At 35.0% G+C, this 15,963-nt stretch overlaps 2 protein-coding genes across 4 annotated transcripts in view; one reads left to right on the forward strand and one right to left on the reverse strand.

Moving 5' to 3' along the window:
* Positions 1-15,963, forward strand: part of LOC111505570 (Rap GTPase activating protein 1) — a 923,489-nt gene that overhangs the window by 417,584 nt on the left and 489,942 nt on the right. The window lies entirely within an intron of this gene.
* LOC141485734 (uncharacterized) lies at positions 14,008-15,958 on the reverse strand. Its single transcript, XM_074183084.1, has 2 exons — positions 14,180-15,958; positions 14,008-14,079 (listed from the first exon to the last, which is right to left on the reverse strand). Exon 1 carries the CDS (start codon positions 15,698-15,700, stop codon positions 14,456-14,458), a length of 1,245 nt encoding a protein of 414 aa, XP_074039185.1. The 5' UTR covers positions 15,701-15,958; the 3' UTR covers positions 14,008-14,079; positions 14,180-14,455.

The raw sequence follows: 15,963 nt of genomic DNA on the forward strand, positions 1-15,963 counted from the left end.
AATATTCCATGAGGCAAATATGAATTCATCGATAGAATGCAGATGTTTCTGTAAACATATCTCTGCAGGCAACGGAGGACCCCCTTTATTGTCAATTTTCGTGAATGCCATCGGGATGAACAAGTTCGGCTCTGGGTGCGATGACATTTTATGAATCGGGAATCACGTTGGCGTCACTCGTGCCATCGCCATTTATATAAAGGGTGGCAAGTTATTTTTCTTTTCATCATGCGAGATATGCGACTTTCGGAGACGTGAGTGGCTATTTTTTGTTCCATGTTTTCGGAATGGGAGAAACGATCGTGTTGAGAGATCGAGCGAAGGGAAGAAAGGGCGATAATGTTGTTGAAGGATTTTGATGGAGATGTAAATGTATCTTGTGGTTAGTGGAAAATTAGAATGGTTCTGGTTGAAGCAGTAACTTAAGATTTACAGTATTATTGCTGGTGAATTATGAGGGCGGGTTGTTTGCATTTTGTTAGAGATGAAAGCCTGACACATAAATTGAGACGGCAAATCTTTTCGTTTTGTTTTTGTCCAGCTCATTTTCAGGAATCCACAAAATTTATGAAACTCTTCTCCTAAATGAGGATTTGGTGCCTGCTCATGAAGTCATCATAATATAATACTCAACGTTTTCTTCAAAATTATAGGAATTTTTCTATGAATAGAAGACAAATACAAAAATATCAATTAAAACTTTTTTCCTTCATCTTCTCTTTGATTTCAAATTTTGTCGACTTTCTTTCAGTATTAAAGTGATTCTTCATTATGAGCCGTGTAATTGATGACTTCTTTATTTTGTGGAAATTTATGATCACTTTAATGTTTAATGTTCAATGCAGAACCCAAACGAGACCGAATAGAATATAATAGAGTGTGGTGAATGCTCTGCAGTATACAGTGAGTTTCAAAAACTTTTTTATTACCAATTTGTTGAAAAAATGTATTCCTGATAAAAATTGGTGCAATGCGGGAAACTTGGATTTGAGTTGTCAAAATTCTGAATTTTCAAACGGTATACAGGGGAGAACAAACAATAGAAATTTTGATCAAGAGTAAACTACCCTTATTTTGAACATTATTAAAAAAAAGTTTATTTAGAAAAGTTGTTGAAATTTGAAAATGATATACAGATTTGTAATCACACCCATCTCCGTAACAAAACAAATCCTTTTTTTATTGTTCCAGCCTCATAAAGAGTACAAGTATCTCATATACACCTGAGGCTCCCCCTCATATTACTATAATAATATTTCAATGCGAAATTCAGTCCAATTGATTATTAGAACTAGTATATCGATGTTTGTTGAAAATGATTTAAATTTTTACTAGTTTTTTGGTGCAAAATTGATATTTCACTCTGTAAGTATATCCATAGTAACTATCAGTATGATTTAATGACAAGAGATAATTGACTAAATTAATTAATGTTAAACAATTGAGTAATATAAATCGGTGAGTTTACGATTACTTTAATCATAGTATTATCTCAAAGGGTAATTCTATGGGGGTACCTTAAGGATAAGGTGTATGCTCGAAGACCTGTTGTGACGGGTTATGTTAGTTCCAGAGGTTGTAGCAGTAAAAATAAGAAAAAGGATACAGTTTTTTTAATTTCTACTCACTGAACTTCATTATTTAACTTCTACTTTTTATAAAATTTATTTTTATAAAATATAGAAAGATCTATCAACTGTTTTCATCATTTTGGGAATTCATTACAAAATAACATAACCTCACTTCTGCTGGTCATCAGAAGGTTTAATAGAACTCGCGGTCACTCCATTATAAATATCAGGGTTCCCAACCCAAATTATAAAGAACGACACTTATGAAAAAAATTTAAAATAAGCGGTCGTTTTTTGTTATATATGAAAAATAGGAGAGTTGAGGAGAATGATCGTTTTTTCGGTGTTCTTGCGAAAGATTGGAAAGACGTATGTCGCTTGTTTGCGGATTTTTCTTTGAAACTCTTGTAATTTCGCTGAAAAGTTAGTCAAAGGAAGGTCCTCTGACTATTTCAAGAAGATTTGTTCCCGAATTACACAAGTTTGCTAAATTCACATTGAATAATGACTACTCAAGGCCATCCATCATCGTGGTAGGTTTTATCAGCCTTTGCATGTATTACATTCAAATTTATGTGAACTCTGTCAAACTTTTCACGAATATGTTCTTTTTGGGGCCTTTTTCACTATTGCTACTTGTTATTTTACGTTACGTAGGCTTAGCAACTACCCTACTTTACATCAATTTACCTTTACGTAACGGTTCAGTTCAGCTTGGTTTTACTTACCATTGAAGATAAGGGTCGAATATCTAGTTGAAGATATCCCGGGGTAGTATTCATAACCCAAGCCTGGATCATTGGTTGGAAAATAAGTTCACCCAGGAGCGCAATCACTTCCCAACTCGAACATTCAGTTGAAGTGATTACGTAGCGAGCATTTTGGATGCTTCGTTCGAAACGCCTAGGCCTACCCTGCTACACGGTCACTCTCGACGAGACAACATCCTCCTACGAAGCTGTACCCAGGGTGGAAAACAATAACTATCACAAGTGAGCTGTATCGTTATTAATACTGTTTTTTTGGCTAAAACTAAATCAAGTTTTTTTTACCACATATATCTTGTCTTTCTATTATTTACTTACTTTTGTGAACTTTTGGTATCGATACCTAAAGGGGATTCCTTACTTGATATAAACGATATCGGTTACCCCTGGTTGTTTGTTTGAATAATGTTGAAATAGAGAGCTAGAGCTCGATGTATTTTGTGGTCCTATTTTCACACCGAAACATAACCGAAGTGTAGTTTTTTTAACGTTGGAAATTATACAACTCCCTACAATCACTCATCATAGTGTTTGAATCTTAATCTACCCACTCCTTGAGAAATTTTCTTCGAGTAGTCATCTACCTTGGATCTTTTATTGCATAATTTCGAGAAATTGAAAGTGAAATGGAAGATCGGGAAGGTAGAAAATAGTTCCAATAACAAACAGTAACACATTTCAAAATATCGATGTTATTTAGCAATGTTGTGCCAGTATACCGAATTCTCTTTTAGAAAATGGCAATAAAGAATATTGTGCACGAACAATAAAATGTTTAGCGATGGATGGAAGACATGTGGAAATTTAACGATTTAGTGATTGATTATATAGGTTTCTGAAAGTTTTTGTAATATGTTTTTTATTTATGTTCAATACATATACAAATTAGAACTACTCTTTGAGGTACTCAACACATCAATTGAAGTGATCGTAAACTCACAGATTTATATTACTCACTTGTTTAGCATTAATTAATTTATTCAATTATTAGATACTAGTATTCTTTATGAAGCTAGAATCATAACGAAATTGATTTTTGTTTTGTTTCGTAGGTGGGTGTGATTTTAAATCTAAATATTGTTTTTAAATTTCAAACACTTTTCTAAATGACCTTTTTAATGATGTCGAAAATAAGCGTAGTTTACTCTTGATCAAAATTTCTATTGTATACCGTTCGGAAATTTTGAATTTTGACAACTAAAATCCAAGTTTCCTGCAATACATCAATTTTTATCAAAAATAAAATTTTCTGAGAAATGAAAAATAAATAAGTTTCCCATATGGTGCATGCAGGCCAAACCGGTAGAAATTTTGACAAAAAGCTTCGTGAACACTTCTGTTTGGACAAAAAAATCTACAATGTATGAACATATATGAGAATCAAGATAAGTAAAGAAAATCTCAAAATCCTAAACACATTTTGTTTCAGAACGGCTAACATATTTATTTTCATTCATTCAAATTTGTCTCACCCTGTACCCTCAAAACGAATTCAATATGATTGCGCCCTCTGTGGTGTGTTGGAGTGATGTGGTTGATTTTCCACCATTCTTGACTGCTCAGTTCAACTTGTGAATTATTCGCTATTTTGATGATAATATTTATGTGTTATCACACCGCATAATATCGTGCTTCTCGATAGCTTCGATTTCGAGAACTAGTACCAATCTCAGGACTCTGATGAGACAGCCGCAATCCACTCAAGGTAAGTTGTCTTTGAGGGATTTTCTTTACCATTTTTGTTAAATAGCATAACGGTATATAGTCCCTACTAATACTATTACCGTTCCGTTACACATGTCATAAAGGAAAGAAAATTAATTCATTGGAAGCCATGGAAATTAATAAATCAATTAAAAACGTGTTAGAAATCACTCGTTGAAAGGTAAGACCTCGTTAATCCTTAGCTCGTACAAGTTTCGACTTGTGAGGGTTTTCGTTCGTAGGAGTGTGATAGCTGGTTAACGGAAAAACAGATTTTAAACAGATTTTTTAAACTGAAAACCCGAAATATATACCCCTAAATGAGCAGCTAGATTTCAAATCTATTAATTCGTTTTATACTTGACAATGAGATAAAACCCGAACCGGGTCATGAAAATAAAATAACTGGTGGAAATTAGACAAAACTGTTTTCATTCATTTCATTAAAGGAAACTTTATTGTGAGGTCTTCCATAAACAGTTTACAACACCGCAACACGTGTTTTACCATACAATAGCTTCGTGAGGCGGCTTCGTGAGGCGGCTTCGTGAGGCGGCTTCGTGAGGCGGCTTCGTGAGGCGTGTTCAGTTCAAACTAGATTCTGTCCCGATCCAAGTCAAAAAGGATCGTTCTTGTTGCGCAAAAGCAAAGAAGAGCAGACTTCGAAACGTGACAGTTTCTGTCGAACGCTCAAATCGATCGTTCTAGCATTTCCACCTTTTCGATACCTTTTAACCCATCAAAAACCGCATGAGAGCTGACGCACAAATGTTCCGCCATCCCGCGCACCATTTGTGATGGGTTAGTCTCCATTAGGGTTCTCAAATCCTCCTCCTGGAGTACTGTAGGTCGACCACTTCGGGCCCCTTCTTCGAGGCTAAAATCTCCGGAATGAAATTTCGCAAAACAACGTCAAACAGTGTTTTCATTAACACTATTATTGCGAAATGACTGGTTAATTTTTAGGGCTAATTCGGCTGCTCTTTATTTCAACTTCGATTGGTAGAGAAAATTTGGCCGAAAATCTCTTACCGACATCGTATTATAGTAATGAGCTGAGAAGAGGGAAAAAATTAAAATTTGGAAAAAAAACAAAAGCATCAATGTATAGATTACAAAATTCTCTAAAACGGACAAAACTTTTGAAACAACCTAATATTGAGAACAAACTGCCATATTTGAATGTTTCATCTCGTGTTTTATTAAGATTACAGAGATGAATAATATTATAAACGATATTACTTGACTCATTGAAAAATTCGAAGATTGTTTATCTGGTTAATTCCTGGAAAAGTGTCTATTTGCAGATGAATACATGATCATGAATGTATGGATTACGTCAACTTTTCCTGTTATTTAGAAGCATATCAAAAACAGTAATCGTTTTTATATAACGGGCTGATTGGAAGTATGAGACATAGTGGAAGATGATATTTGGCTTTTTGATAAAAATATATTTTTGTTGTCAAAATATATATTCAAAAGTAATGTCTTTTAGTGAACTATTAGAAACATCCCTTTTATTCAGGTATTTCCAACTTGTAGAAAATTAATTTTGAAATCTTTTTGAACAACTATTCTTAAACTCATCACAACAAAAGGAGTCGTTACAAAAAATTTTGAAGGGGAATACTATTTTCCTTCATAAAAAAATTAGTAATTTCCAAGCGAAATGACAGTTTTTATAATCAGAATGTTCAATATTGAACAAAGTCGCAATTTTATAACTCGACAATGACTGGACCTTTTTTCATGATTTTTGATTTGTTAAATTTGTCTCCTCCGTAATAGACTACAGCAAACGGCCCAGGCGAAGCTTTCTGGCTTACAGAGACAGGCTTGTCTGGTCATTAGTGGTGCCATCAGTACCACACCGTCAGCGCCCATGGAGATCCTTCTAGATCTACCTCTTCTCCACATTTTTCTGGAGAGAGAGGCTGGCACAAATCAATTCAATGCAGAGTGCAACAGACTGTTGGTTGACACTGGAAGTCGCAGCATTCTGGAAATGACCTCTGAATTTAAGCCTCCAACTGTCAACTACGAACTGCCTTATAGAGTACTGTTCCCGAGTAGAGAAGACTGGATCCTCCAGGAGAAGGAAATATTAGAAGTAGATAGTTATTGGTTCACAGATGGATCAAAAACACCTACCGGTTATAATAATAATAATAATAATAATAAATTGTCTTCATTTATACTGACGGAGTTTAGCTTACGCTACTCTTCCACTCAACCATGCAGATGTTTTCAGTCGCAGACCCAGGACAGAGATATCAACCTGCCTAGGAACCTAAGCGACTGTATTTCAAGCGGAAATTTACGCTATTGAATTATGTGCGGAGAGATTGGAAGAATCCAACCTTATACACAAGTCAATAAAAATATTCTCGGACAGTCAAGCGGCGTTGGAAGCTCTTGACTCTTACTGAACAACGTCTAAATTGGTAGCTAATTGCCAAAAACGACTCTCCTCGATAGGAAGACTTAACAGATTATTTTTGATCTGGATTCCTGGCCAGAACATGTCATTAGCATCGCCTTAAGCTTTGTCAAACAAAGATTGAACATCTTGGCAAGAAGATTTATGGACTTCTGGCAGAATCTTCCAGGATTGGCTCACTCCAAGGCGTTTATTCACCTTTCGAAGCTTGATACCAAACAGTTGTTGGACTACATTAGGCATGAACTAAGATGTCTAACAGGCCTTCTTACAAGTCACTAACATTTGAATCATCATATGCAGAGACTCAGACTGTCGGAAGTCAGTGTGGGTCGTCTCTGTTTGGAAAGTCATGAAACAGCAGAGCACATACTTTGTGCTTGCCTGCCTCGCCGGGGACCGAATCCGTTTTTAGAGTTCGGCAGAGCCGTACTCTTATCATCTGACCTGAAAGGCCACTCACCATACAAACTAATCGGCTTCGTTAATGAGCTTGGTTTATTTGGTTGAGTTTGAATAGGTGTGAGTCACAATAAATCCTTGCGGGTTGCGGACCTAACCCAACCTAACCGAACCTAACCCCATCCATAACAATTTTTTCACAAATCTGCTAGCGGAAAGATCGAATCTTTCACAACAAAGCCGAAATGCAATTAGACTGCAAAATATAGCGAATCAATCCACTGCACATGAAGAAAAACTCGCATGAGAGGAGCTCCATATTTTGTTGCCAGTTCTTCTGCAGTACATCTGGTTTGATTCTAGACCTAATTATCTACAGTTTGAGAATTAAAATCTATATGATAATGATTAGTTTGCTTTCAATAACGATCATTGAATGACTTCAAATAGTGGAAATTAACATGGATGCATCGTACACTATAAATCATATTTTCCACTGTTTTTCGTCAATCTGTTGTTTTGCTGAATCCCAATCTGTTGCTGAGCATGAAAATTTTCTGGCAACACTGGCCGTGTTACTTCGACCCGTCTTCGTGCCTCACAAACAAAATATGCAAAAGTTGGTATAACAATAAGTTCAATATTTATCAATTATCTTTGCGGAAGTCGATTTTTCAAATAGGGTTCTGAAACAAAAAGTCCTCAAGCAGTTAATGTGTTCTTTTTTTCCATTTTGATGCCGCAATGGTTGCTTTTGAAATCCCATTAACTTTCTACTCCTACTATTCATTTTACCTCTCACATATCATTCAAATTCTTTTGAAAATATAAAGTGGTTTTAACAAGATTTAATATGAAAAGTTGAATAAGAACGCTCGATTTTCAGGGTTTTGCTTATACTCCACATGTCATGAATTCCAAGTTGGTACCCCTTTTTCTAACCCATGTAAATTTACTCGGTTTGAAAAAACAAAAATGCATATTGCCATCTTATACAAAAGTTGAGATTCCATAAGTTTGTTGGGGGTTAAAATGGACACCAATATGTCTTAGCACAATCATGTCGCTGAAAGAATTGCAAAGGCTGCTTCTCAAAAGCTTGGAACACGACTGTTCCGAACCAGAAAACTCTACACACCTCAGCAACTTTTGATAATTTATAAAGCTCAGATCAGACCTTCTTTAGAAATTGTTCTCATGTATGGATAGTCTGGAACATCGAAGAAATGTTGGAGATTTGTCTCTCTTCTATAGATACTTTCATGGGAGTTGTTCAAGTAACTTGGCACATTTGATTCCACCAAGAGCGGTACAAGATCGGATTGAAGCAGTTTCTAAGCACCGAGGATTACCAGTCTGTATATGAAGGTGACCTTGACATCAATGAATGTTACAAAAATTTTGTCAATATCCTAATATACGCTTTGGACCTTCACTGTCCACCAGTTAAAATTAGAATTAACCTAGAATGTAAAAGTAATGGATGGGTAACAGATGGGTAACAGATGAAATTAAAGAGGAAAGTAGACGATTGGAAGACTTATTCTGGTTAACAAAAAATACAGAAAACAAGAACATATCATTGTTATACAATAACATGAAGAACACATAAACTTAATATTAATAGAACTAAGAGGGATTACTACGCGAAAAAAATCAACTCTTGTGGAACAAACCAAGAAAAAAACCAACCAGGTTTGAAAAGTCGTAAATAAATATACGGGAAAGTCCAGGAAAGATATACCGAAACAAATGTGTATTAATGATAAGATAAAAAATTATCAATTAATCATTGCGAATTCTTTTCAGAACATTTTGTAACCTCAGTCATTGACCATACAAACAGTTATCGCTCAAATAATTTTTCTAGTGGCACGGTAGGGCCTCGTGTACTGAATAGTTTCTATTTCCAACCAGTCACTGCAGTAGCGGTGTATAATGTAAGCATTTGCATGAGAAATAAAAGATCTGTAAGTTTCGACCACTTACCTACTAATATTATTAAGTTGTCGCCTCGACTATTTTGGAACCACTTAGTTACGTAATGAATAAGTCTTTCGAAGAAGAAACATTTCCATATACTTTAAAAATAGGAAAAATCATTCCCATATTTGAGAAAAATGATCCACTGACCCTGAACAATTATCGACCCATCACGATTCCAAGTACATACTATAAGTAAAATCATCGAAAAATGTATTTATAATAAATTGCTTGATTTTTTGTTGAGTAATAATATTTAGAGCAAGTTTCAGTACGGGTTTTGTCCGAATGGATCGACGGAAGGAGCGACTGCTGCTTTCATGAAACGCATTTACAACAATGTTGACAAGGGAAGAAAGTATGTCGGTGCGTTCTTCTTCGATTTATCTAAGGGCAAGCGCACACTACAGACTTTTTATCGGCCGATAGTTCAGTTGGATGCTTATTAGTATAGAGTCGTAATGTAAGTCCGCACATCTAAGCGATTCCAGTCGGCCGACTGAATAATCAGAAACAAGTTGGATAGGCTTCCCAGTTCTGATTCAATTACAAAGTTGGACAACTATCGGCCGAGTTCTATTCAGACTGTGTGTTTATGAGAGTGCGCAGACTCACCAACTAAACAGTCGGTGCCTGCAGACTCCTCACTCTACATTCCATTGTTGATATCTGATATCTAATATTATCTAGTACCTATTTTGTCTTTGAATATATTCGCGTTTTCATTACATTTTTTTTTTCATAATTATGTCGAATATTGCCGAATGTTCAGTAGAAAATTTAATTGCGGTAAGTGAAAAGCGACCTGCATTATATAATAAAGCATTAAAAGAATATTCCGCTGGTAATATAATAGCTTTCCTCGATAACATTCTTCAATACTTTCAATACAACGCATCAAAATATTATATACATCAACAACTGTTCAGACTTTTCAGTTGGTGTTCTGCGTACCCGCACCGAACCGAACAGTTTTGTTTTTGTAGTGCGCCCCCAGCCAACTCAACCAGACTAAACTTTCGGCCGATAAAACGTATGTAGTGTGCGCTTGCCCTTAGGCATTTGACTCTATTAACTTTGATATTCTATCGGAAACATTATGTACTATAGGAATTCGTGGAATATTTTTAAACTGCATATTGTCATATAAGCTATATAATAAGTATAATAAGTATATAAGGTACACAAGGATATACGTTAGATGGAATGGTGTTGATTCGGACATGTTTGACACTTCACTTGGAGTTCCCAGGGATCCATTTTGGGGCCGCTTATATTTCTGCTATAAATTAATGACCTGCCAGAGTATATTGGAACATCTTCGATTATACTTTATGCTGATGACACATCGATTTCTGCAGCAGCAGATAGTCCTGAAGAGCTCGAAGAGAGACTGAATTTTATCAGCAATAATTTCACGACATGGTGTCATGATAATAAGCTTGACGTAAATGCAGAAAAATCAATATTAATAGAATTTTTTGGTGAAAAAATACTTATTAATCATATAAAGGTTTTAGTCAATAATGTCACAATTCTCCTGAGTGAAACAACCAAATTTTTGGGTATTCACATTGACACAAATTTATCTTGGAAATTTCATTCAAATCATGTAATTAGAAAACTTAATAGCAGCTTTCATGCACTATTGCAACTACGTCAGGTTTTGGATGTAAAATCTTTGATTAACGTGTATTATTCTATGGTTCAATCTACACTGTCATACAGTGTCATCTTATGGGGAGGTTGTACAGGAGCGGATCGTGTTTTTATAGCTCAGAAAAGAATTCTTCGCCTAATTTTTAATCTAGATAGAACCGAATCATGTAGGCCCTCATTTAAACAAAATAAAATTTTGACTTTCCCAGCAAGTGATCACTTGGTGATCGAAACACGTGTCAAGGTGTTGAAAATAACGATTTGGTGTTGGGAAAAAACTCCAGTAATATTCATTACTACACCAAAGGTTTCAAACAGTGCATCATAAGTATATCTATGATTGTTTAGTCTATACGTGAAGAAATATGAATGACTACGAGTCGAACTCTCAGTGCCATCGATATCCCACAAGATCGGTAAATTTAATTAAAATCAAACAAGATAGGACTTCAACCTATGAAAATCCCCCTTTTTTGGCCGGACCAAGACTTTTCAATTGTATACTTCTACTCTAAAAAATTTCTCCGATATCAAAAAGTTTAAAATGAACCTCAAAGAGTTTTTAATCGATCGGACTATTTATTCAGTGGAATACTTCTATACAAAAGACTACATAATGTATTATTTATATGTATTCGAATGTAATTGTACATAATAAATTGATGATGTAGCCGTTATTACGTGGTAGGAGATCATAATGAAATGAGAAATGAAAATTTCTATGTTTTTTACCACTTTTAATTGTAACTAACGTTACTGCAGTTTCCTCCTATATGGAAATTCTCAAAGTAATACAATAAACTAATACTATTAAACTATACTGTTAAACTATTAGTTTATTGTATTAGTTTGACAATGTCCATATAGGACGAAACTGCAGTAACGTTAGTTACAATTAAAAGTGGTAAAAAACATAGAAATTTTCATTTCTCTTTTCATTGTATATAATAATTGTTTTTCACTTGATGGAACTCCATTATATTTTAATCTGCATATTTTTGTTTTAATATACTTATATTTGACGTTTCCTACATCATAATTGAATGATCTAAAAAGAATAAACGGTATTAATATTATTATTATTATTATTATCAGAAATACGCGACAAACTATGGCTACTAATCGTTTTGAGGTATCTGTATCTGTAGAGTAGGGAGGGTGAGTGTAAGCCCACGCACTTAGGCCACATGTGACCCATTGTACATCTTCCCGAGGAGTTGACCTCATAGGTCATCGTCCATCCTGTCCTTTCCAGGAAGGTGGACAGGTCGCTGGGAGACATCTCCTTTATATCGGCAGGAGTAGGCCAAGACTCGCCGAACACACACTCTCTTATTGACGATAACTCCGGGCACTCGCACAGGACATGCCTGACAGTCTCATCTTCCTGTTCACACATCCTGTATAGAGGTGTGTCCACTAGCCCCATATTATGTAGATGTTTCCTTAGCTGACAGTGGCCAGTCAGAAATCCTACTGTAAGGCGTAGATTTTTCCTGGTCATCGCCAGATATTTCTTCGGCGCCAGCTTCCCAGGGTCGCCCAAGGTGATCCTGGCAAGATTACATCCTTTAATTTCATCCCATCTCTTTAAAGATTGAGCATGGGTGTAACATTTGACTAGTTCCGTAATTGTCGAAGTCATCAGGCCGTGTGTGCCACTGGGTCCTAAAATTCTTAGTCCAGCCGCTTCCTTGGCTGAAGAGTCGGCAATGCCTTTACTCCTGTCGTGTCCTTTAACCCACCTCAGGATAATGTTATTATCTACCGAGGCTTTGGCTACATCTTGGTGGCACTCTAGTGCTACCCCTGAAGTAACACGCTGTCTGTTCAAGGCTAATAGTGCTTGTCTGCTATCAGTGCAGATTGTTATGTTTTTGCCAGAAATTCTTTTATTGGTTATTTCTTTTGTGGCGATTGAGATAAATCCGTATTGCATTTGTAATCGTTTTGAGGTTCAACTCAGTACACTGTTTGAGAATTCTTTCATTTGGAGAACTGCGTTTATGCGGAATAAACTTCCTGAGAACGTTTTTCCATTCATTCTTCACCGATTCAAATCCAACGTGAGTAGCTACTTTCACACTTACACCGCTTTTAGAGCGCCTTGAGGATTTTCCTGTAGTGCTTGTGTTTTGTCCTTAAAAAAAAAGGAAAAAAATGTTATTTGCCGCAGCTGAAAAGTGTACGAGCAAATATAACTTTAAAAAATATTTTAATAATTTTGAACCTGAATAATTGAAATTTAATACTCTGAGAATGATTCATTCTTATTCCATTCACGTTAATTAATATTTATTTTTTCTCGGTTAGATTCTAAACAGTCTAAGATGACTGTTGAGGAGACACAGTCTGATTGAATCAGAATATCAAATGAAATTCCGAACATTCATCTCTCTCAACTACTTCCCTGACTACTACTGCGATGGATATTGAATTTTATTCAAAAGGCGTTTGTGGAAGTGCTACCAATGAGACTTTTATGCAAATATGTCTCGTTGGACAATGGAAAAATCATTTTCAGAATATTGATCTCTTCAGTTTTCTTTGTTGTATCTTTGTAATTTTTACATTCAATGTATGAGATAAATTACCTACATTGTTGGTTTTCAAATGTTATTTTGTGTTTGATCAGCTGTTTGAGTGAAATATCTGTTTTTCGTTGTTGTGATGGGTCGTATAAATTTTTAACGATGTCTGTGGAACAATAAAATTTCCAATGAAAAGGTTCATTGATTTACAATTCCCTTCAATCCTGTCAATAAAATTCTAGTAAACAGTGATATTCTACCGAATTTGATAGCTTACAGGTGAAGTTATATCTGTGGTTTGAATCTTCACGGCAATCTCAACTCAAAATAAAAAATCATAACGGAACAGGTGACCAATTAAGTGACTTGTGTGTTCCAGTTTACGCTCGAGCGCCAGTTGATTAGATAAGATGTCATCTATCAGCTGGCGGATTACTGTCGTTTTGCTCACAATTTTAAATCGTAAATGACATCTCTTATAAACTTTTAAGTATTACATGATAGAATCGACGGGGTCAGATAATGTAAGATAATCACGTTTCTTTTATCTAACATTGAAATGAATTGCTTTCGAAATGAGAAAGAAAAATAAAATAAAAAGAGTACGAGTAACTTCTTATGAGAGGGTTAAGTTAGGTTAGGTCCAAAGTGAGTAGGTCTATTCGACCCTCCACCGTAATCCGCAAGGGTTTGTTGTGGCTCATATCTATTCACACTCGACCAAATAAACCCAGCTTCTTAACGAAGCCGATTACTTTGTATATTGAGTGGTCTTTCAGATCAGATGGTTAGAGTACGGTTCTGCCGAACTCTAAAAACCTGATTCGGACCCCAGCGGGGCACGCACAAAATATGTGCTCTGCTGCTTCATCATTTTCCAAACAGAGGCGACACACAATATCTTCCGACAGTCCAAGTCTCTGCATATAATTAATGAATCGAAGAGGTTTGTATTAAAGTGTATAATATATTAAAATTCTTGCAAAGCGCTTTCGACTTTTGTCATCATCAGTGCTCACCTGAAAGTAAGTGATCTAGTTGAAAAGGGAATTTAGTGAAATTGAAGTTGTGAAATTTTAAGGTTAAAAAATTTTTGGAAAATTGTTTGAGATTACTTACTTGTCAGGCAACAGGAAGTATCATGATAAGTGAATTGTACATTGTAATATTTAAAATTATATAAAATAAAATAGGCTTATAGCCAAAAAATACATTTTTTGGATTCAGGCCATGTGGTTCAGTCAAAGTATTTTATGAAGAAGGACAACTTGAGACAGAATGTGTCAAGTGTCATGTTAAAATAATGGTACCAACTTGAGGAGTGGTCCATTATGGGTTTGATTGAATATGTAGAGGAAAAATATTGAATAAATTATATTAATAAACTGTGATTAATTAATAATTCATAATCCTCTTATGAAGGGGAAGGAAATCTCTGTTCAAGTTTACTTGAGTATTTAGACAATGATCATTGTTGGAAAGTTCTTTAGAAATCTCCAACTCTTCAAACAAGTCAAGTCTAAGGAAATTTTTATTATCTATTTTATGTAATATTTTGGAATTTCTATTGGGACTAAAGTTGTGGTTGTGAAATTTTATGTGATGGCCAAAAGCAGATTTATCAGGTTTTTTTATATGTTCATTAATACGAGTGAAAAGAGGTCTACAGGTTCTACCAATGTAAGATGCCGAACAATCAGAACAGTTAAGCTTGTAGACTCCGCTACAGTTCAATTTGTTGATTTTATCTTTAGAATTTACTAAAAAGTTACTTAAGTTGTTTTGAGATTTAAAGGAAATTTTTGTACCAGGTATGGTATTTTCTATAAATTTGGAAATATCAGTACACATATTTTGATCAAAATACGGTAAGGAAAAATATCTCACAGAAGGTGAATTAACCAAGGTGGTGGAGTTAAAGGCCAATCTTCTATCTGATCTGAGTTTAAATTTACTGATTAATTTGTGAATGATATATGGTTGATAACCATTGTTGACAGCAATCTGTTTTAAAGTATTTAATTCTAAATTAAAATTGGAGGGAGATAAGGGAGTGTTCAACAATCTGTTAACATAACAATTGAAGGAAGCCAATTTATGTTGCATGGGGTGAAATGAATTGAAAGGAATGACATGATCAGTCTGGGTTGGTTTTCTGTAAATGGAAAAATCTAATTTGTTGTAAGTTTTTGTTATAGTCAGATCTAAAAAGTTTAATTTATTGTCTTGTTCTATTTCAAGTGTAAATTTGATTTTGGGATGCAAGTTATTTAAGGAGTTAAGGATATCATGTGCTACAATAGAGTTGCCATCTATGAAAACCAAGCAGTCATCAACATATCTGTGCCAACTGAGAATATTATCAATTTTATTAATTATGAATGAATTTTCTAAATTTTCCATGAAAATGTCAGCCAAGAAAGGTGAAAGAGGGTTACCCATTGCTAGGCCATCAGGTTGACTGTAAAATTTATTGTTAAAGACAAAAAAATCTTGGGAAATGCAAAATTTAAGTAAAGTTAATATATCTATTTTGGTGGAGTCTGAAGTTAAGTGTTGAGAAAGCAAGTTAGAAACTAAAGGTAGGGTTTCAGATTTTGGGACAGAAGTGAACAGGTTGCTAACATCAAAGGATATCATGAGGGTGTTGGAATTAGGTTGAAAGTTTTTGATTTTATTAATTAAATCTAAAGTGTTACTTACTGAATTGGCAGGTTTGTAGTTGGTTACATGTTTTATCACTTGTAAGACAAATGTTGACAAGATAGAGACAGGAGTATTGTAAAAGCTTACCACTGGTCTGATTGGAGTACCATCTTTATGTATCTTCGGGAGACCGTATAATCTTGGAATTTGTGGATTGCTAGGGATTAAATTGTGAGTTTTATTGAATTCAAAGAAAA

Source organism: Leptinotarsa decemlineata, unplaced genomic scaffold (genome assembly GCF_025532065.1).
Source record: "Leptinotarsa decemlineata unplaced genomic scaffold, Ldec_3_MD MMD2_P_RNA_scaffold_2, whole genome shotgun sequence".
Lineage (NCBI taxonomy): Eukaryota > Metazoa > Arthropoda > Insecta > Coleoptera > Chrysomelidae > Leptinotarsa > Leptinotarsa decemlineata.